General features: G+C 40.5%; 1 protein-coding gene across 1 annotated transcript in view; it reads right to left on the bottom strand.

The window, feature by feature from the left end:
* MYO3B (myosin IIIB) overlaps positions 1 to 23,721 on the bottom strand; it is a gene marked incomplete at its 5' end in the record, with an annotated part of 324,483 nt that overhangs the window by 193,751 nt on the left and 107,011 nt on the right. Inside the window, 4 exons of the mRNA XM_081142170.1 lie at positions 39 to 143; positions 676 to 792; positions 1,740 to 1,836; positions 11,482 to 11,637. Of these exons, the coding sequence (XP_080998296.1) occupies positions 39 to 143; positions 676 to 792; positions 1,740 to 1,836; positions 11,482 to 11,637 (475 nt within the window). The remainder of the gene's footprint in view (positions 1 to 38; positions 144 to 675; positions 793 to 1,739; positions 1,837 to 11,481; positions 11,638 to 23,721) is intronic.

The following is a 23,721-nucleotide window of genomic DNA, read 5'->3' on the forward strand; positions in this document are numbered from 1 at the left end:
ACTGTGTGACTTGGTAGAAAAGGAACGTGAGTCCTTACCTGGTCTTTGTTGAAAGTAACCATGCATTGGTAAGCAGCATCTGCTGAGGCAAAGATGTGCGGGGGATTTGAGGCACGTTTCACCCCATGATAAAGTCTGGAAAACTGAAGAAAAAATAATAATTTAAAAGGCCCTTCTACTGCACCACTGGATCTTCTAATGCTCCAGTACCTGTTGCTCATGAAACCAAGGCTTTGTCATTTATTAGGGAAACTGTAGCATCAGAAAGGCTGTGGAGCACAGGCTCTGAGATCAACAGGCCCGAGTTCAAATCCCAGTTTTTCACTTGCTGGCTTCATGAGCTCATGCAAGGGAGTGAACTTTACTATGTTAAGTCTCCTCAAGTAGAAAATTGGGTTAATAATAGTACCTGTCTCCCAGGATTGTGAGAAGTAACCCAGAGCCTACAGTAAGCACTAAATGAATGTTAGCTATCATTGTTACATCTTGCTTTTAAAAGCAAAAATTCCTTGCCCCCAAATGTAAGAATTCCATCTGTGTTGCATTATTATCTGCAATTTGGGGTATATACCCCTTGGTGGCATAGTTTTATTCTCACTTTTTCCTTCTTTGCATGTTTCCTTGTGATTTTTAATTTCCTACTAAGAAGCAACATGCTCTTAAAGCGCCGCTTACCTGCGGAGAGTAGATGCTTAGATTCTGGAAGGGGTTTAAGGCGATTAGGATGTCTCCCACATATGTGTAAATCAGCAAGTCCACATAACGCTCCTGCAACTGGCGAATAATTGTACCCTAAGAAGAGGACAAATGGCATTGAGAGTAAACATTATTCCCAATCAAGGGAGAGACTCTAAAAATAAAAGCAAACATTCTCACAAGAATATTTTCCTCTAGAAGATGAAAGTAGTCCATTTAAATCACACAGTGACTCTAATGATCCTAACAGCAGAAATCTGCCTTGAAATAAGACAAAAATAGAAATATCTGAAGGAATTGGTCCACCTGGGACTTGCTAAAAGACATGGAATATCCAGCAAAAGTTTTGTTTCTTATTATGAAAATGTATTTCACCCAATCAAAATGTTCTATTTAGAATTTGATTTAATAGGTCACTCCTAGCGATAAAGTATAGACAAAATAGTAACTTTATTTCTCAAAGCACTGCACTTAAAATTTATGTGGTGGGACTATAGAATTGAACACTTTTATATTATACCTTAGTGCTTCACGCATTGCAGTTAAAGGTCCCCAGAGATAGAATCAGGAGAAGCAGGTCCAGTGCAATTAACAGCTCTATTAAACATGCATATTTTAAATGAGGATTATCACAATTTTCAAGTTTAGAATTCAAGCTATATTAACTTCACCATTTCCCTAAGTGAAGCTCCTCTTTATGAAGACTAACCAAACATCTTAACCTAAGGGTTAAACTGCACTTTTCTTTAAACAGAGAAGAATTTTCAGCTCATATAATACATTCACGTCTATGATACAAAGGACTTCACTGGGGAAAAAAATCTACATTCTTTTCTCATCATTTGGGATGTTTAGGGGACTATGAAAGAACACAACACAAGATGTCCCAGCAACCAAATGCTCTCTGAGCTTCACTGAGGCTATGCAAACAATTAAATTTTCAAGTGACTTTAGGAGACTATGGTCTACAACAGAAAGGTCAGACTATCCACATGAAACAAATGTCATCAGTGAGAATTATCTACTAAATATTCAGTATCTACCTCATCCAGAACCTCTAGATTGACCAAGTCATCCTCAAGGCAGTATTTTTCAGCATCTTGCACACGATAGGGTCTTCTAGTATGCATCCTTTCACACCTAGAAGTTCATCCAAAGAATATTAGCACTGAGGCAGTAAATAATACAGCAAAAGAAGGCAATGACAATGTCTCTTTCAGTCTTATCCCAGGAAGCTTTATCCCAGAGGCTTCAGAAAAAGGGGCAAGAAGAGCAAGCCCCGTCCAAACCCCCAAGCTCTCTCCCTGTCTCTGCAGGGCTCCCAGAGCTTAGTGAGCTCCAGAGCTCGAGCCTTTCTTCTACCACAGTAGGAAATACTAGCAAATGGGTACATCGAATACTTACATCTGCTCTTCTTAAATGCCAATCCTAGCACTTCCTCACATTTTTTTCTGTTCACTGTTAGGTATATAGTTTTCACTGGGGTACTTCCCTTGAGGTCCCATCATGCTATCCATCAGTACCACCCCCAACTTTTTGAGGAAGTTTGAAACTATAGAAAACTTCATAGAATAATATAGCAAATACTAATAAATAAATCAATGCTTACATTTTATGTTATTTGTTTATTTAAAATCCCTTTGTGACCCATGTTCATACTATTCCCCTTTCCTGAGTAACCATTATTTGGTGAGCATCCTTCAGTCTATATTTAAATAGTCATCATACACATATATGTACCCATGAACAATATATAGATTCTGTATGTTTAATTATAAAAATATCACACTGTAGATTTCATTCTGCAAACTGGCTTTTCCCCCCCATTCAACATTATGATTTCTCCCTCATATATATATATATGTTAAAATATTGATCAACATTAGGCTGATTCTAATTTTTTGCTATTAGAAACAAAACAGCATTCAATATCTTTATGTTCATCCCCTTGTGCATATATATGATTTTCTGGGGGGGGGGCGCACAATTGTTGCTCACTGGCATTTAACTTGGTTGACAATCAACACCAGCTCCCTTTGGCATTCTGAAATATAGTTCTTTAAGGTATAAAATTAATGCAAGGTCAAAGTAGGCCTTCCCACATTTCCCTTCATAAACTTATCACTATTCCACGTGGCATAGGGAAAGCACTGGCCTAGCAGTTACGAGCTCTGGGTCCTAGTCTCGGGGTTGTGAGTAATGTGGTGTGGGCCACTCAGCAAATCCCTCACTCAGCATGCCAATTTCCTTCATCTATAAATAGAATCAATCGTGACTGGCCCGTCTATCTCACAGGTGGCTGTGAAAGCAAATACAGTCATAGATTTAAAAATGCAAAGGGTTGAAAAAATGTACCAAGTGCTATTCTTACATTCTTGTCAATATTAGGAATCAACAATTTGTACAACTTCACACATCAGTCAGAATGCCACAGACTGAACAAAGTCACATGGGAAATGTCCTGCCAGGTTCTACAGTCCAGCCGCAGAGAAGCACCGCTGCCAGGTTCCTCCCTAGCCCGCTAGCCCACCGCAGTCACAGCTTTGACGGGCACAGTTCTCTCTCACCAGGTCCCAGAGGCCGGCTGTACTGAACGCTTTGCTCTCAGTGTCATGTAGGCATCACGGCATCCTGATACACACGCCATCCCTTGCTATACACATTTCACAAAAGCAGGTAAAAAGGAGGAATCAAACACAACAGCTCTGCATACTGAGTCTTGAGTTTATAACACAGTGGAAATGACTTTTTTTCAGGAAACACTGGCTTTTTTTCTCTTCCTGCCCATTACATTAACTGTGGCTTCCCAGCCCTCATTACTGATAGATTTGAAGAAAGGGCATTTAAAGCATGGTGTTAGTCATCTCCATGCTAGAACCAGGCTGCTGCTAATTCACATAAAGGTCCAAAGTAGGTGAAGCTTAATTATACTTTATAAAATCAAATTTATAGCCTAAGCATTTTTTATTAAGCAGAATGGTTTATTTATCTGTGTTCTAACATATTAGTGATGTCAAAGAGAAACCAGATTGGTTTAAAACACAGATTTTTATAAAACTTAGAGCTGCTACCTGCTTCTACCTAACCACTTTGCTAAACAACACAGCAGGAGGGTACCTATTTCTGGCCAAATCCTCTGCACATAAAACCTAAGCATTTTTCTCTTGAAGTTCATCAAAAAATAAAATATCGCAATGCACTTGTTATAAATTATTAAATTCTCATCATATTAAACTTAGCCAGTTTATCTCTTTCCTATATATTTATCTTGGAATTATAAGATATAGGCTTATGTTAGAGTATTTTACAAATCCTTTGACAAAGAAAATCAGGAGTTAAGAAAAAGTCATCCACAGATCTGGTTCCAGTCAAGATGGAGCAATCACTCTCCTCTCTGTCTCTCCACCAAACACAATAAATATCCTGGACAGATTGCATGGGACTCTGAGAAGCAAATGGCAACAGGTAGAGTGGGAAATCAGAATTCACAATTAGAATTCAAGATACCACTGAATCAATGGCAAGTTTCCCAGGGATTTTTTTTTTACTCCAGTAACTCCTGACTCGGACTTAAAGGCAGCCTGAACTGCATTACAAGGATGTGAAGCTTTGTGCTGAGTGACATTTTTACAGTCAACTGTAAAAATGGAAGCACTGACCAAAGCTCCACTTCAGTATCACAAATGAATAAACTCTAGCACAAAGTTGTGACTGTCAATGTGAACATGTATGAAGCAATGCTGCCAGGACTGAAGTAGTCATCTTCTGACCCTGCTGCAGACTATCTGTATGCTAATCTGTCCTTCTCACAGGTTTAACCTCCAGGAATCATGCAGATTCTGTCTGCAGATCTGAGCTGGATTCTCATAAAAATCTTCTCCAATAATATTTTATAAACAACAAACAACTTTTTAAAGGTTTCACCTGCTGTTATTAGCAATGTATGACCTCTTCCCACATGTACAGGCAATCAAATCCCTTAAAATTATTTGCTCCTAAAATTGAAGCTGGCAATTTAAAGGCTGATGAGATGCCAGGTCTTTCCATTCTGAAAAAGACCAGTGACAGAAATGACCTGCTAGCCCTTGCTCTACCTTCCCCAGCTAGTGTTCTTTTGAAACTGCTCCCTGCTTCATTTTCCTGCCCTGGCTCTGAGATTTGGAGGGTCTATTGAAGAGAAAAAAATTATTTATTACAATTTTCATGTCTTTATTTACATTATTTTAGAATACATGTACTTATAAAGGTGTTATATTGTTTTGAATTTGCCTAGTTTTTGTTTAAATGAATCAAAATAAGTTTGGTTTAAATTGTTTAGTGTTCTTGAGTTAAATGATTTGTCATCACTAGCAACAACCAATTTAAATTTCGTTTAATTCACATACTCCACCTAGTGCCTTACTTGAGAATAGCATCTATTATCAATCTTGGCTGAAGAATTCCTTGTTTAATGTGAAAATTACAGATTTCCAACTAAAAGGTACTTGATTGAGTATTGGAAAGCTTAGAGGAATGGAGAAATATATAAAAAAAATAGATAAATAGCAAAAGGCATTCTATTAAAACAAGAGTATTACCCTGGCCAGTGTGGCTCAGTTGGCTGGAGAGTCATCCAGTACACAAAAACCTAGCAGGCTCTATTCCCAGTTAGGGCACATACCCAGGTTGCATTATGAATTAAACCATTTCTCTGTGAGCACTCTTTAATATCACATCACTGTGCCTGCAGACTTCTTTGTTTGAGCTGTTGGTCACAAATATTATATATGACAAGGAGAAAATTCTGAGGTGTCCTAAGTTAAATTACAGCAGACTGGAGGGGTAGAAGGAAGAGATGAGAGATGTTAATCAGTTAACAACTGCAGGCTGAAACCAACAAAAACTGATAACATTCCTGAATGTATGTTAAAACTTTGAATTAACCCTCTGTCTAAAGAGAATAGCTGACCAACTGACCACCAGGGCCACTGCACCTTGTTTATCTTGCATGATTGCCCACAACTGATACTAAAGAGCAAACACTTCTTCCTATGGACTATGCACCCACTCAGAACTAGCCCCTTTATCTACAGCCAATGTAAATTCTTTCAAAACAACATACATCTTCTCCAAACTCATGTATGAAAGAGCCTGCCAACTCCATTGTCCACTTCATCTAGCCCTGCTGCTGGTGGCTCAACACTGCATGCCCTAGGAACTGTCCTTTTTCTCGCTATCATATCACTCAATAAATTCCTTTCTTTTAGAAAAGCTTATGCCATAAAAGTTTTTGTTTTACCTATATTTTGTCCAAAAGTAACTCCTTAATCCCTTAGCCTCTACCTGTCTGCTGACTATGCCTGTGGAAGCAGTGACTTCCATATAGGAAGATCAAAACAGGGCCGTAGGAGCTTCACGCAGGTGTGGCAGTTTACAGTCTTCCCTTTACTACCAACTATGGTAACCAACAAAACAATTTAGAGGCCTCCAAATCATAACTCAAGGATAGGAAGGAACCAAAATCCTTTAGCCTAATAATTACAGGGGATGTGCTAGTAAGAGATTAAATTTTGCACTAAGAAATGTCTGATGGTCTTTTAGACAGTCACACTGTGAGAGGACCACTCTAGAGTCCACCGCTGCCTCCATTCCTCCTACTCAGGATCAGAGCCCTCCTCTCCATCCAAGAGTGGCACTGGAATAAATGAAGAATGACCAACAGAGTTTCCAGACACAGAGTCTGTTGGGGATTGATAAAACAAGGGTAGGGAAGCAGTAAGGGAAAGGTCCAGGTGGTAGTCCTCACGACTCTAAGACAAAGGCTTCTGGGCCATGGGCAGAGCCCAGGGGCCAGCTGACACATTGGGTAGATCAGAGGAACCACTCCCTCAGCACCACATTCAATGGATTCCATACAAAAATGTTACTCAAAATTGAGGATAGAGTACTACTGATAGAACAGTCAGTGATGTTGCATATTTCTTTCAAATCCTTATTCCCATTTCAGTATACCCTTTGATAACAGAGTTGACGAAAGAGAAACTTTTATTTGACTATAACTATGTAATCATGGACCTAGAGTATGAAAACAATGGCAAACTATGGAGGTGTGACACTGTTCTACTGAAAGTTCAACATGGATGGAGATACCACCTACATAACTCTAACTACATAAGCTCTATCTTGACCTGGAACATAAGCTTCCATCAAACAAACATCACGATACATAGAATAAAAGTAGAAAAATTATTTGGGTGGAAATCACTATAGTATCTCCCTGTGTTTTCATCTAAGCATGGTTTTGGCCAGAATACCAATAAATCAGCATCCTATCATCAATTCTTTTAGACAGTATTTGTATACCCACCATCTCTAGCAGCAAGAAAAAATGACACTAGCAGAAAATTATATATGAATTTGTTCACTCAGTTATAGAGACAGATAAAGATGCAGATACTAATTATAACAGCCTGTGGATTTATTTCTTGTCTGTTAGGACAGGAGGATCTTTAACCTCCTATGTCAAGCATGTGTCAAGCATCTTCAGCACTTGATGAAGTAGTCATTAAGAAGTCATTCATTTACACGGGATCTCAGGCACCCACCAGTGTGGGTAATACGGAGTGGGTGTGTGCACGCACTCCTGCTCACGTTTGCCGGTGAAAGAAGTGAGTGAGCAAGGCTTACTGGGAAAAGCTCAGCAGCTCCATGGTGAGAAATCTGTTTTTAAAGGTCACTGCTGTAGGTTGAAAAGAAATCAGCAAAGCTGAGGTCATTGTTTTAATCAGCCTCAGGCAAATTGCAAGGGTAGAATCAAAATCCATTCAACAGAGCAGAAAACAATCAGCAACTTACTTCTTCTACCAAGTAATAGAGTAGACCCTTGGCATTTACGAATTTAATATTTGTGGTTTCAGCTAGTCCCAGGCCACCTGCAGGGGAATGACAAGCAGCATCTTGTAATTTTACGGAGGCTTGCAGTTGAGTACATGATGAGAGGTTGGAAGGCAGGAGGGGTCCCAGTACAGCCAACCCAGCACCTTCCCTACCTCCATTCTCATTCCAGGGAGTGGTTTGCCACTTCTCCCACTAACTCCTGTGAAGTGATTTTTTTAAAAAGCATGTTTTCACATCTACTTCTCTGATACCAATGAATTCAGGAATTTGCAAAACTGGTTTGGGGATAAAGTTATTTTTCAAGGTCAAGGAAATGGAAGCTGCTGTAAAGGAAATGGCCAAATTGCTTAAAAGCACCTCTGACAGGTTAAGTAAAAATGAAGCCCCAAACTATTGGTCACAGAATTTTAGGGCTGTTTAACCTCCTTTGAGAGAGCAAGTCTTGGATATATAACCTCTCTTTTGTACCTGAATCAAACATATGTTATGGCACAATTATAAATTCCCCCTTCCCTATAGCTTCCTCAAACTACCAACTTCTCTCTCCTCCGGGGAAAGTACTGACGTGAGCAGGACATTTTCTACCTTTGCAGGAAGAGTAAGACAGTTTTCCCTGTAACCTGCAGGTCTCATTTCTCTGCATTTGCTCTCAAAACTAAACAACTGTCTCCAGCTAGGAGGCCTAGGACTGTTGGGACCACTGAAGAACCCGACTTTGGGGAGAAAGCTGGAAGGTCTATGTATCATCTGGCCGTACGTGGCATTGCATTTGATGGGATACAATGAGGAAGCAAATTTCTTTCCTGGTCTCGGTCTCTTAGTGTCTTGCAATTTCTGTTTAATTGTGGTCTGAGCCGGGGCAGGGAGGCCGCCCAACCTGGGTAGACCCTGTGACACTTCTCTGTTTCCCTAATCTCTCTCGTTCAATCCACCAGTAAGTCCTGACACTGCCATTATCATAATATCTTGTTATTTGCAACGGCCATGGTCTGCTCCCACGCATCTCCTTGGCTCCAGCTATGCCAGCTCCATTCCACTCCCCACGCTGCAATTGGAACAACCTTCCTGGAGCACATCCTTGCTTGAAACCCTTCAGTGGCTCCCAAGTGCCTAAGGAACAAGTCCAAGCTCATTATTGCGTCATGACTTGGCCCCTGCCTGCCTTACCTTCCCCACCCCTGCCCGATCCCATGCCAAGTTCCAGCAATGCCAACTAATTTTTCACCAAATCCCCTATGCTCTCTCCAGCCTCTGTGCCTTTGCCCTTGGCTCACTCTCCCCCTCTACCAGGAATAACCCACTTCCCCCAACTTTCTTCAGGACATTTCAAGGATCACTTTCCCACCAGTTCCAAGGGTCTTCCCTTCCCAGGTGCTCTGGGAGGGACCCCAGGCATCCCTCTATCCAGGCACTTTTCATGCTGAGCTGTTCTCATCTGATTCTTATCTGTTTCGCACACAGGACTATTAGCTCTTTATCAGGAACTGTATCTGACTTGCCTTTGTAGTTCCTCTGGTCAGCAGAGGGCCTGACACATACACAAATAAATATCTCTTGAATGAATAAATGAATAAATTAGACTTTAAATAAGAGATAGAAATTGATATTTTTAACATTTAGTACCTTGGTACTGTTTATTTTCATGATGTTGTTTGGTAAGCAAATACAGATAAATTTGCACAGATTAAGGCCAAAAGAAACGGAAGACTTAGAATTAAATAAGCCATGTATACTACTTCTACTACTGCTGCTAACTCTGATTCAGGGCTAACTCTGTGATCAACCCTATGCTAATGTATTTTTTACGTTTTGACTGGACCCTCAAAATCACCCCCATTTTATAGATGAAGAAATATCAAAACAGAAAAATTTTACTAACTTGTCTGTAAGTGGCTGAGCTGGAATTGAAACCTGGCAGAGCCAGTGGTTTTAATGACCACACTGTACTGCCTGCCATGTGACCATTTGCACAGAAAAATGGTAAGTTGTGTATTTGCCTCACTCACCTTAATTTTTCAGGGTTTTTTTCCACCTCAACTTAGAAACTCACAACTTTAAATATATTGAATTACCAGCATCAAATGATATTTGAGAATTTCTCTGGGTGGGCTTAAAAAACACATATGTAGCCACCTCCTTGCCAGTTGCTAAAGGAAGTAATAGAGCAGGATGGGTGGCAAGTTGTGTCAAATACATGAATTGTGTTTCCTTTAGAATTAATTTTCCTACCTCCTAAGGAAGTGGCTGTTGAAAATTTCACTACCTATTTGTGAGGTTACATTTTTGAAAAAGTGACTTTCAAAGAAACACAAACTTCTGAGTGAAACGGAAGATTACAGAGACCCAGTAAGAAACCTCTGCCACCACATGAGGCTTTTGACAGCATCAAAGGAGCTAACAAAGATAAAGAGAAATTAGAGAAGGGGGGGGGGAAGCCTGGAGACAAGATTTTCTATGGTAGAAGGAGAAAACTCTTTAAAGAGAGAACATGCATCTGGACGGGCAAAGTAAGGCAAAAGTGAAAGCAGGATAACTTTGCAAACTAAGTCTCAGAAACTGCTCTGCAGCAAATTTCCAAACAGAGAGACGAAGGAAGAGGAGACACCTGATTTGACTTAGAGCATTGAAATGCTGAGTTTGCTTTTTTTGCTTGGTTTATATTTTATTTTATCTCATCTTAATTTTGGGTAGTCCTGCTGTGTGTGTGTGTCTATAGGTGGGTGGTTGAGGGGCTGTGGCTGGTGTACAGGGACAAAAGCAGGGGGAGGAAAGGGATTTCAGTTACCCTGGGCTTAATTACAAATTCGACTGCTTCATAAAGGAACAAGTCACAAGAATTTCTGAGTGTTTCTCTACCCCTAAGCAAGCCACAGAAACAGAAATGGCAGTGGAAAGGGGGAAAGAGTGGGAAAGAATTTGTTCTGCGCTATCCCGAAGAGCCTGGTTGAGGAGGTGGGGAGCAGCAAGACACAGTCACCTTGAAACTTTGCCTCCAGCTCCAAGGGTTCTGATGCTTTTTGATTTGTAAACAACTTTCTGCAGAACACATGAATATTTCTAGCACTTGTGACTTGTGATATTTTATTTTCCCCTATTCCAATTTTTTGAATTGGAATAATGGATTAGAGCTTATCTGCACTCTGGCCAGTTTTATAAAACCAAATAATTGCTGAGCTGGGGAAGCAGCTTTATTTGCATTTTAAAAAATTTTTAAGAGAAATTCTGCCACCCTCTGGACAGAAACCAAACATCTATTTCCAGAGACCACCACAGAAGACTGCTTTATGCAACTGCCCTTGAAAATAAACATTTACTTTTTAAATGTCTAAAAAGGGAGGGGGAAGAATCCCAGTAGTTTCAGATAGCATTGACAATGGGGGGAGGTGATTATTTTAAAATACTAACTTGCTTCTAAGATATTTTTAACTAAAGAAACCGATCTCAGAGCACATTTGAGAAAAAGGCTTTAGCATTCAACTTGCAATCTTTCCAAAAATCACCAAACAGCCTACATTTCTGCTCCAGTCTGCAACAGCCAAGCAAAGATTTCTCACACAATTTCAGCTGTGACTGCTTTCATACAGTTACCTTTATTGGGTAGGGGAAAAATCCACATTTATATTAAATATAAACATATGTGTTGGTTTTTAACTAGAACACATGGGCAGAGTGAGATTTCAGCTACACTTGAGAGAAATTAGCCAGAAGAGCACAAAGGGACAGCGTAGTTCGGAAGCTCTAACCCTCTCATCCACTAGGCATGAAGCACTTAATATTATGTAAATGAAGCTCTCGGAAATGCAGGGATGTGGTAATTACCAGTAATAATGCTGGGCAAATCTAAACACACGGCATGCTGTTTTTATTAATAACCAGAGAGAGGAAGCGGGAAGACACCGAGCACCATACCTGGTTTTAACAACAGGGTTTAGATGCTTCTGGTCTTGGAGTACCTTGGCCAGCTGCTTCTGCAGAAACAAAACCTTGCCGCAGACTCCCTGAATAAACGGGTGGTCGAGGAGCTGTGTGACGGGCGGCCGCTTTTCAAAATCCTTAATAAGACACCTGTTTGCAGAAATCAACAAACAATCCAAAGTACAATCTTAGACACCTGGCTCCTCTGTCAATATGGGAGAGGGGTGGAGAAAAGGCTTATTTATAAAACCCCATCACTGACCTAACAAAGCTCTTTCTTTATTCATATGTGCCAGAACATAGAAAAAGTAACAATTCTCTATTAGTTGAATTAATTAAAACATCTGAAATCTATTTTAGTTTAAGTACATATTGAAAACAATCAATTGATTCTAAATACTCAAAACACTGGAAAAGTAGATTGGTCAGACTGAACTTTCTGTCTGAATTTTCATTACAGAAAAATGTTTACAATGGAGACAAGTTGATTAGTCTATATACTTTATTTTGGAAGCATTTAAAATCACATACTATCAAGTAAGTCCAATCCCAACCTAAAATGCCCACTGTGTGGTGGTGGGCAAATGTATTTAGGAGTCTGCAAGGAAAGAAACTGATCATAGAGAAGCCTTCACAGAGAAGGTTCAACACCTTGATTTCTAATGTCTTTTGAAGAAGCAGAAAAACCTCAGGACAGGAAGTGACTGCAATATAATTCAGACAAATTGGAATGAAATTATGCAAACGGGGAACAAAAAAGTCCATTCGAAATGGTAAACACTGGGCTGTATTTAAACTCCTCTGCGGTTAATTGGTTAAAACTGCACCGGTATAACCACTTTCTGTTTCAGGTTCAATACCCTTTTCAAAGAAAACAATGATTTAGTGCAATTTGCTGTATGCTCTCTGTTACTAAAAATGATTTTGACACAAGGAAATTTCTACTGAAATTGAATCTGATGAATACCCCTCCAATTACCATCACATTTCTATTCTGACTAGCTAGCTGCCCTTGATAGGAGAGAGAAATTTTAATAGCTGCCCTTGTAAACTATCAGTCTCTAGCTCACATAGGAGGCTTAGAATAAACACTGGATGCCATTCTGCCCACTCCATGAAATAAACGTTTCCAGTTTTCCCACTAATGACATGCCGGCAACATCTAAAACACAACGTATTTTAAATAATGAAATGCATTGACAGATGGTAAAAAGTTCAGCCTCACCTTGAGCATTATTTCAAAACATTTAAGCAGTTCCCCAAACAGTCCTCAACTGTTGGATTCACAAAAGGCTTTAACCTTTGCGATTTACACGTCCAACCAATTTCACATCCCTCACCTTCTAGTCTTGAAAAGATTTTCAGTCGATTTCCCAGTCACTCCATTTTAGAATTGATTCAGGGGGTTTTCTTTCTATTGGAACTGGAGCTTTCAGCTAGAAATGCCAAAAGAACCTAGATTATCTCCACTCTGCTGCCTGCATGACTTAAATACCACCTCTGCCTTGCCATGGGAAGAAATCAATCATTTGACTTGAATAGGTTTGGGGGCCTTTTGTATAATCTATTATTTTTCCTACCAAAAGAAAAAAATCAGTGCACATGCTTAAAAAAATACTATGTTCATGTCTTTACTCCAGCAATCTTCCCTGAATTCCCTGTATATGAATTTATATGTGTATATGGCTATGAAAGAAAAATAATTGCTAATGTTTCCCTCAGCACCTGGAGAAAAGGAACCTCATGGTAGTTATACGGTGAAATAATACAGGTGAATGGCCCCGTCCTCCTGGCTTGAGGAATGGTGTACGAAAACTCCTAAAATAAAACACAGTCTGTGTCCTCTGAGAGTTACTACTGGAGATGGACTTGGTGGCTTTGCACAGCCCCACCCCAGAGCCTCAGAGGGAGTCAGACAGGAGACGGGGAACCCCTGGGTCTTGCAGCTAATCCTGCCAGTGCTTTGGGGTGGGTCACATTATATCTGTCTCTCGTCACCAAAGAGACATACGCCCTGTACCCATGTATATCCCCAAACACAGAGAGATTTCTTAATAGGTTTCTCTACCTAATGTTTCCTTCCTTTTTTCCTGCATTAGCTGTTTCAACTGACTGCCAGTCGGTGCTACCGAAAAAGGAAGAAAGAGCAAGAGCACCAGGGCCACCCTCAGTTGCCTGTTGAGCAGTGCCAATCCATCAAATGGGTAAACTCAGGGGGCTGAGGCTGAAGGTGGGAGGCATAGAGATGAATAGAAAACTCAGAGCAAGTGAATGGGAAAGTGGGCTGGAGCTGCTTCTGCCTTTCTCCTTGGGACAGTTTCCAGGTGAGGCCTGAAAACATGGTCCTTCTGGTACTTCAGTAATTACATCTCCTTAGATAGAGTTGGAAAGAGACCAGGAAACTCACACTGCAGCCTTATGAAAATAGGTCTCTACTGGAGTCTAGGGGTGCAGTTAAAGGTGCTATACCTTGTTTCATAATTTTAGCATCTAGTGGGGGAGCAAGGTTGCCAAAAAGGTTGCAAGATCATTGGGTATTTTGGAGAGGATCTCTCTCTAGAACACAGAGGGAGTGAGAGAAAAGAGGAATACATAATAAAATGAGGTAATCAGACAAGGAAGGAACTAACAAATGAATCTGTTGTCTCCTGAAGATTCAAAAAATGAAGGTAGGCATATTAATTTCTGGAAGCAGTGATCAAGAGGGTTTGTTAGTTCTCTCAGAAGGACCCAAGTGGACTGAATGTCATTCCACTGGGTCAGCAAAACTGAAGCTGAGTGTATATGGGAAGAATGCTAAGCAGAGTTGTGACATATCTGACTGCATTGGAGGATTTTTAGGAGAAGGGCATGGAGACCTTGAGGATATAAGCTTATTCTAAAACTCTCTTGCATACTTTTTTCTCATGGGGGAGCAAAGAGCCAGAATAAAATGGAACTATTATTTTACTGAGAAGTAGAGGAAAGTTCTACTTTAGGAGCAGATATGGCTGCAAATCATGCATTACTAGATACAGGTCATTGGAATCATCTCACCTCATTTGTTCAGCAAACATTTATTAACCAGCCAGAATTAGCCAAACTAAACAAATTTATTTAAAAAATTATGATTCTTTTCCTTAAGGATCTACAGTCTAATGGAAAGATGGAAGGGCAAGAGAAACACAGGAAAGAGCAGAAGCCAGTATTTGCTTATATACAGGGTGGCGTGAAAGTAGGTTTACAGTTGTGAGTATGAGAAACACAGTTTATTCTTATATTATTATAACTTATTAATTATTGTATTATTTTCCATATGAACAACTGTAAAACTACTTTTGCCCACCCTGTATTAGAATAAGAAATAATCACCCAAAACACAGGGTTTTGGAGTTAAGAGATGGAGATTTTCTATTTTAACCTCTTGTATGTGGTGAGGGAGTTAAGGTCAGGTCCTGGTCGTGATGGGGCCAATTCTCTGACTCCCATGAGAGAATCCTTCCCACCCTGCAATGTGTTGTTTAAAATGGCACAGATGCAGAATAATACTCAGGTGGTGGGTGGGGGACTCCAGTCAGGGAAGACTTAGTGGAGCAGGTGAGAACCGAGCTAGGTTTGGGGGAAGTTTTGTAACTAAGTTGAACTCCATTGGTGGAGAAGAGGTAGAGGCATTTCAAAGTTAGCAAACCAGATCAGCGATGCAAGAAGCCTGGCTAGGCAAGCTGTGTAGCCAGGGACGAAGCCACCACAACATTCACCTTCACCTCCTAAGCTGCATCCTTTAAATGCCTAAGAACTTTAGTCCCTTTACCAACTTTAACTAGGGTGTATTCTTTGTTGCTTAAGACTTTGCAATTTGGTGCCCCAAACTCATACTGTTAGTTTGTCAGGTCGTCATTTGTCTTACTCTCCTTCCAGGCAGGGATTTAGCGGATTAAGACAGAATTGACTACTGAATCTATAAGAATTCCTGACAGCCTCTATGTCCTTTAAAAAAGCATGTTAAAGTCCTCCAACCTGATTTGAAGAACAAACATGGAAAACTAAGAAAGTTATAATATGCTTGTCCATTTCGGGATTGATTATTAAACCAGAAATGTCAAATCCCAGATGCAGAATATTCCCCACCACCACCTGGGGATTGGAAAGTTTTACAAGAGAATGTATAAAATGTTGATTTTTGTATGGGGAATGGGGGCCAGGCAGTGTGAGGTGAGTTGGGTGAAATACTAGACACATATGATATTCCACTGAAAATGAAACTAGTGTTCTGGTCAAAAGGTATAGGAAACAGTTATACTCTAACCCAGGCAAGTCTGGAGTTTCGCAATGCACATGAGCACATTAAATGTTCTTAGAAGTACAGGGGTAAAGAAAACAGCTTACTTCTGTTTAAGTCCATGTTTCCAAACCTGTGGGCCACAGGCCCTTTTCTGTGTCAGTGGGACCAGGGCCCTGCAAATGGTATCTTCAGAAGCTCCGCCATGAGAAATCAGTACTAGACTTTTGGAATGTGTGGCAGAGTCCTTATCGCAGCTAACTGAGGGGAGATGCTCAGAGTCCTTAAATATCCCTGGCATGTTTAAGACATCCGTAAGCTGTTGGTTCTACAGAAGACAGTGTCTCAAACGGGGTATATATTCCCCAAGCTCAATTCATCCCAGAGCCTTTTGCCCTGGAAAAAAGAAACTGAACAGGACTAGATTTAGGGAAGACTACTTTTTTCCAAAATTATCAGTAATTACTTTTAAAAAAATCATTTTTTTTTTTTTTTTTTTTTTAGCCCTGGCTAGCATGGCTCAGTTGGTTGAGCATTGTCCCATGCCCCAAGAAGTCACCAGTTTGATTCCTGGTCAGGGCACATGCCTGGGTTGCGGGGTCGATCCCCAGTAGGGGGTGTGCAGGAGGCAGCTGATCCATGTTTCTCTGTCTCCCTTTCTCTCTTTCTAAAATCAGTAAAAACACACTTTTTAAAATATCATTTTTTAAAATCTGGATTTAGGTGTGGTTATCTCTGTGCTAAAAGACAAAACAAAATGTTTAAACTACCAGGAGATGTATTACCTGGATTTACTCTGAATTTACAAGGCCATGGTAGGTGGTTTGAATTTGATAGAAAAGGCCACTAGAATAAAAAGGAAGCAAATTCTAGCCTTGAAAGAAATTAATCCATGACCTCATTTGAAATTCTAGTCCCTTCCATCATGCCTTCTTGACTGAAGATTAATTCTCAGAATTCATTAGTATCACCACATTAAACGCGGGTTGTTGCAGCGACCCCTCAGCTTGGCTCAGCCAGAAACAGGTAAAAAGGAGGGATTTCTTAACAAAAACAAGGTCAGGCTTCTGCTCTGGGCTCCGGCGCTGGTGGTGCCTGTGCTCTTTCTGCTCCCAAACAATCATGCTGTTGACACACAGCTGCCTTGCTGCTGTCGCCATTTCATCACCAAAAAATCAAATGCCTGCAAGGGGGAGCTATTTATCAAGACTCACAGGTAGACGTTCACTGATGAATAAAATACACTAGATAAAGAGCAGTTGAAGAGCCAAAAACTAAAAATACCGGTGAACTTGGTAAGAAAGCAGGAGGGTGAGCATTTCTTATTCCACATACTGGGGCCAAACCACAGGAAAACTTGGGATTTATGTCACTTCTCATTTCTTTATAGATATTCTGTTTTTTACACTTTCTGTTGTTTCCTATACTTTCTGTTGTTTCCTTGCAGGTTTGCTCCTTAGATTGTTAAGTGTCTCCGTCGGTAGAGAATATCTGAGCGTTTTTTATCTGAGCAAACACTTCCACGCCCCGTGATATGCTCTGCTGCTCTGCAGTTCCTATCATCATCAGACAGACATCTGAGTGACAAAGGGACCTCTGCATCAAGAGGAGAAATCCTCCAGAGGGGACAATAATTATAGGTTAAGTATCAGAGCCCAGGGTGCTCTGTGTTGGATGGAAATTTCCATTTGGAAGACAGGACTATGACAAACACGGGCATTCTCCCAGGATGACTAATGCCTCGAAAGAAGGCAAGCTAAGAAACTTGATGTTGCATATGTTATTTTAGCCAAATACCACCTCCCCATTTGGTGGAATATTGAACTGCATTCAGTTTTCATTAAGTTTGCAAATATCAAACATGGTGATGTTTTAAAACCTCACTGAAGAGAAGTGAAGTTGCTTGCTGACTTCACATGTGGGGTGGGGAAGTGGGGTCCTGCTCTGACACAGGAGTGAGAACCAGGAGTGCATGGCTCGGCAACGAAAGTCTACAGCTATCAATCAGAGAGAAACAGTCCGTATTCACAGACAGGGAAAAGAGGCCCTGAGAAGGTAGGACAGAGGGTTGTAGAAAGGGAGCTCAGTCTGCTTTTGAAGCAGGTGACGGGAGCAGGTCCTGGGTGGCAAAGTCAGAGAAAGGCTGCAGGGCTACAGGACAGCAGGGCAGCTGCCATTTTGCCTGAGATATGGGGCAAACACAAGATCAGGGTTAGAAAGATCAGCAAGTGAGCCCCACCTTTAGGAAAAGCCGTCAGCACTGAGGGTCCAGACTGAGCTCAGGTGAACCCAGGAAAGAAATGGAAAGGGAAGAGCATGGCATTTCCTGAAGCCTGAGAAGAACCCACTTTTCTCACCCGGAGAAGCCTCAAAGAAGGTGAAGGAGACCAGAGAAAATGTGTGGCATGGTTTGAAGCCAAGAGATAAAATCTAAGAGCGGAAAGGACAGAATCTCCCTTCAGAGTTAATGAGCACCACAGTAGCTGGAGAGAGTCTCTGAGCCAAAACTGGACCCAGGACTGGAGGCCCCCCTAAGGCAGAGAGCTGCAGTGGGAACCCTGTGTGAACACAAGTACCTCTTCATCTGTATGTCTCTGATCTCACGATCAACAGTAAATAATTCGAAAAGCCCAGGCTAATTTGTTGTGTTCTTAGGGAAGATGATGTGGTAACAAAAATTCAAGATCTTCAGCACTTCTTGCCTGGGGACAAGCTGGGGACCACAGCTGGGAGGGGCTGAGGAAGGAAACTGCCAAGCAAGGAGGTGAAGTGAGTAAAAAGGCCCAGAGGAATCGGGCCAGAGCCAAGGAAGAAGTCAGGACAGGGCTCGGGGGTCCCAGATGCTGTCAGAAGCCACTGGAGGGTGTGGTGGCAGAGGCGAGGTCTTATTGTTGTTACTGACACTGCTTTCTTCTGTTTAGTCTGTGGCAGCTGCAAAGACTGGGGAGGAGCATGCACTGCACTGAACATGCCGAAGCCAAGCAAGATCCCAATTGTCCTGTCCTAGGACTAAGGCAGGCTTAAGGACTGCAACTGATGGCTCCAAGTCACCACCTTCTCACTCCTCTTTGTTTTCTGTTTCTTTCTTCCTTGGTTGGGAAAAGCACTTTGTAATTAAACAAATATTTATCCAGGCAACTCTAGCCATGTGATTCAGTCAGGGGCCAGAAAAATATTAACCACTGCTCCATCTAACAACCCCAGCCACTAGTTTATTGGATGGTTAATCTGTGTTCAAATCCCACCCTCTGGTTCAAAGAGTTGTGGAAGGCATGATCCCCGGGAGATGGGCTTCCTGGAATGGCTCCGTCGCTCAGGCCGCATTGCTGCCATTTCCCACGGACCTGGGTACTTGCTGCTGCTGCAGGTGCCGCTGAGTCTCCCCTGCAGGGGCCACACCACTGCCCCTTGGGCCTCTGTGAGGGGCTGAAGTTGGCCACCGGTCAGCCCTAGACTCAGCAAACCAGACACAGCCTTGGCTTTCTGTAGAGCTCTTTACTTCAGGTGGAAATTATGGAAATATTTGCCTAAAGCAGCCCAGGAAGATAAGGAGCCATCAAAGAGGGAAATGATGGCTGAACTCACAGGGAAGTGGTTATGGAAAACATGGGTGACTCAGGGCAAAACAATCTAGATTTTGGCAAATCCATTTTTTAAACATATTAATCTTTATGTTAATAATTAATATGAATAGATTCATATAATATATAATTATATATTATGTAATATAATATTTAAATTATTAATCTTAAATATTTAAAATAGTCCATTGATTTATTTAAATAACAATATGCTTAATTGCCAAACCCATTATTCTTCCAAGCATGACACATGTACTCTTTCATTTAAAAAAATATTTGATGCGTAGTATTAGGGCAGTAATATATAAAGGTTAAAAGCCAGCAATTGGGGTCAAATCTAACTCTACTTCTTATAGACATGTGATGGTATGCAAGTTAACTCAATTCTCTGGGCCTCAGTTTCCTCACTTGTAAAATGGTGATAATATCATTGTAGGGAGCAAATGCAATAATCTAAGTACAGTGCCTGGTACACAGAGAGCACTTAAGAGATGACAGCTATATGAGCCAGCCACTGTACTAAGTGGTAGGGATACACACAATCAGTCCATTGGAGAAAGACAGCCATGTCTTCCAAGCAGGATGAGTGCTCTCAAAAGAACTGTTAATGTGCAATGGCTCCTTGAATTAGACTTGAATAATACTGTGCCCACTAATTAGCTCCTTTTTCTCAGTGTGATTCCCCCCACTGAGGACAAAATTGTTCCGTGATAGATATCCTGATGAGAACTTCCAAAGTTCTGAGAGAAGGGGAACTTTTAGAGTCTGACAATTCAGCAAAAGCAAAGAACTTTGGCATTTCAAAGTTCAAGCCTTTGGGCACTCTTGTGTTTGACTCTCTGGCTAATTTCTTTGATTCGAAAATCAATTTCCATTTTGACAAACAGTTAAGGTCTGCTCCTCAGTCTGGCTGTAAGTGCTGGAGGACATATGAATTCTAATCCTTCCCTTGATCCTACTTGCCATGCTGCCCAGAATTAAATCCATATTTCTCATTTGTATGCATTTTTTCCATATCAGGGGAAGTAAAGGACAGTACCCAGCCATCCCCTATGAGGAATGAACTACCAGTTCCATAGTACATGACCATTCCATGCTCGGGACTACCCCAGGACTGGGGAGGGGCTAGGAGAGTGCAAAACAAGCAAAAGATATGATATGCCTCCATAAGGAACTCATCTTCTGGGATAATACCAAACTTACACATATGAACTATTTAGAGGACCAGGTGGGACTGAAGTCATTGATCCATTCAAACACTTACTAGGTATTTACTGTGAATGGTACTCTGCCAAGTTCGATTGGGGGAAAAGATGCCTGGAGTGAGACAATAGCCTTCATGAAATTTAGAAACTAGTAGAAGAATAGATATGGACATAAATAATAATAATTCAAGGCTGAAAAACGTAAGCACTAGAGTTGCTCAGCTGAAGTGCACAAGTCCAGCTGGGAGAGCACATGTTTCACATGAGAAATGACACTGGGGTCCTCAAGAGTGAAAGGGATAGTGACGGGAAGTGACGGGAAGAAGCGTTCCAAGTGGAGAGAGTACAGTAGGAATGGAAGCCCGTTCGCAAAATGGATGGTTCATATGGGAACAGAGTAGAACAGAATAATGCAATTGTAATAGAGACAGGGGTGAGAATCTGGCTGGAAACACCTTCTTCAGAACCTAGAAGGCCATGAGGGAGCTTAGGTTTTCTTTCTGAGTCACGCCAAACTGGCCTTTTTTGAGCAGGAAGATAACACAAATGGATCTTTGCTTTAGAAAACAAACTGTCACCACATCAGAGAGTAAATGTGAGGGAGGTGATCCATTTAGGACACATAAAGTCTGAATTAAGGAAATGAGAAAGGAAAGGTGGTGGTTGCAGCTGTAGAAATTGAAGACAAGTCAAGAGAAAGAAAAAAGAAAGGGCCACCTGTGGAATCTTAGGCCAACTTAAATTTAATGGATATACCTGTAGCTAAATCTTTGTGAACAATTTACCCTTTACCTTCTCTAATCTCACTACCCAGCTATAATCTCTCAATGGAAACCAAAAGCCTTTAAATTACTAATTCAATGATCTCTTTTTAGTTCTCAGTCTCTCTGTTCACTGATGATCACCGTTGGCCAGCCCTCCTTCCTGAAACATTCTTTTCCCTTGCCTGTAGTGATGCTACTACATCTCTTAGTTATTCCCTTACTTCTCTGACCATTTTCGCCCCTTTATTTTCACTTCCAAGTAGAATTAGATGACAAGGGAGAGGAGACAGGTTATGGAAAGACAAGGAGGAGTGAAAATAGAATGACATCATTTATGCTCACAGGCATGGAACTTGCTGCTGAACAACCCCATGCTTTGCCTAGTGGGTCAAATGTACTGAACTAGATAATTTAAAGGGAATGTGCATCCTATGGAGAAGGCCATCCCTACTCTTAGAGATACACAGTCCCAAACAAGTCTACATATTCTACTGAAAATAAGTGGATTTAACTACAGTGTGCATGTCTGACACAAAGTAAAAATTAAAAGTGTAAGAAAACCAGTAAAATGACTCCATAAAATTTACAGTTCATTGGTTACTGTAAATGACTTTTATAACAGCTTGGATGAGATATAATTCACAAACCATACAGTTTACTTGTTTAAAGTATACAATTCAGAGTTTTAGTATATTCATACAGTTGTACAACCATTACCATAATCAATTTTTAGAACATTTCATCACCCCAAAAAGAAACTCTGTATCCATTAGCAGTCACTTCCTATTTCTCCTCAACCTCTTCAGTCCCAGGCAACTACCAACCTACTTTCTGTCTGTATGGATTTGCCTAATCTGGACATTTTATATTATTAATATGTGTGGTCTTTTGTGACTGGCTTCATTAAATTAGCATAATGTTTTTAAAATTCATCCATGTTGTAGCATATATTAATACTTCACTCCTTTTTATTGCTAAATAATACTCTATTGAATAGCTATACCACATTTTGTTTATCCACTCAGCAATGGCTGAGCATTTGGGTTGTTTCCACTTTTAAGCTTTTACAAATAATGCTGCTATGAACACTTGTGCACAAAGTTTTTATGTGGACATATGTTTTCATTCCTCCTTGGTGTACATACGTAAGAGTAGAATGCTGGATCATATGGTAAATTTATATTTAATCTTCTGAGGAAATATGAGACTATTTTCCAAAGTAGCTGCATCATTTTATTTTTATTTTTTATTTGTTTTAATTGATTTTTTAGAAAGAGAGGAAGGAAGAGGGAGAGAGAAGAAATATCGATCAGTTGCTTCCCATACGTACCAGGATTGGGGGATCAAACCTACAACCTGGGTATATGCCTTGACCAGAAACCAAACCGGTGACCTTTTGGAGGACAGGATGACTCTCAGAGAACTGGGCCACATTGCCAGGGTGCTGCATCATTTTACATTCCCATCATCAGTATATGCAATTAATTTCTAATATTTCATCTTGCTTGAGAAAGGCACCTTACAATATGTGTTTATATAAATAAAGGTATGTAAAATAAGGCAAGGTAAGAATAATAAAAGTAGAAGAGAAAAATGAAAGATGGGAAATTAGGAAACAAAAATAGCAATTAAAACAAAAAATAAATTACTTTGTTAGAGGTGGCTACAAATTAGGCTCTGGTCTCTCTAGCAGCCAATGTGAAAGGGAAAAGGCAGTCTCCTTTAAAATCCATGATATAAAAACAGACCAGCTGCTTAGAGAACTATGATGATGATGATGGTGGTGATGATAATGATGGTGATGTTATTGACTGGTAAGGAGACTAGAGATACATAGCTTTCTTGGGTTTTCACAGAAATAATGCCATATAAAGTAATGAATACTATTTCCCTGCAGTAAACGTGGCCATGAATTTCAGAGGGCTGTTTTGGGTTTTTTTTTTTTTTTTTTTTGGTGGTGTTTTTTGGTTAATCATCACCTAAGGATATTTTTTCCATTGATTTTTTTTAGAGAGAGTGGAGGGAGGGAAAGAGGAAGAGAGAGACAGTGAAAAACATCAATGTGAGAGAAACACATTGATTGGTTGCCTCCTGCATGTTCCCCCAACCAGGGTGGGGCTGAACCTGCAACCCAGGTATATGCCCTTGACCAGAAGTGAACCTGCGACCCCTCAGTCACTGGGCTGACACTCTAAGCACTAAGGCAAACCAGCCAGGGCAGAGAGCTGTTTTTTATAACACTCTTCAATACCAACTGACAACTTCTATCAAAGCACTATCTGGTAAAAAAGAAAATTCTCCCTGGGTGGCCAATGCAAGAAGATACAGATCTAACTGATCTTTTTTTTTTTTTTTAATTATAAATTGCCCCAAAACATACCATTGCATGTTACTTTTAAAATTGAACTACTTTTTAAATTGATTTG

The sequence above is a fragment of the Miniopterus schreibersii genome (assembly GCF_964146895.1).
Source record: "Miniopterus schreibersii genome assembly, chromosome: 7".
NCBI lineage: Eukaryota > Metazoa > Chordata > Mammalia > Chiroptera > Miniopteridae > Miniopterus > Miniopterus schreibersii.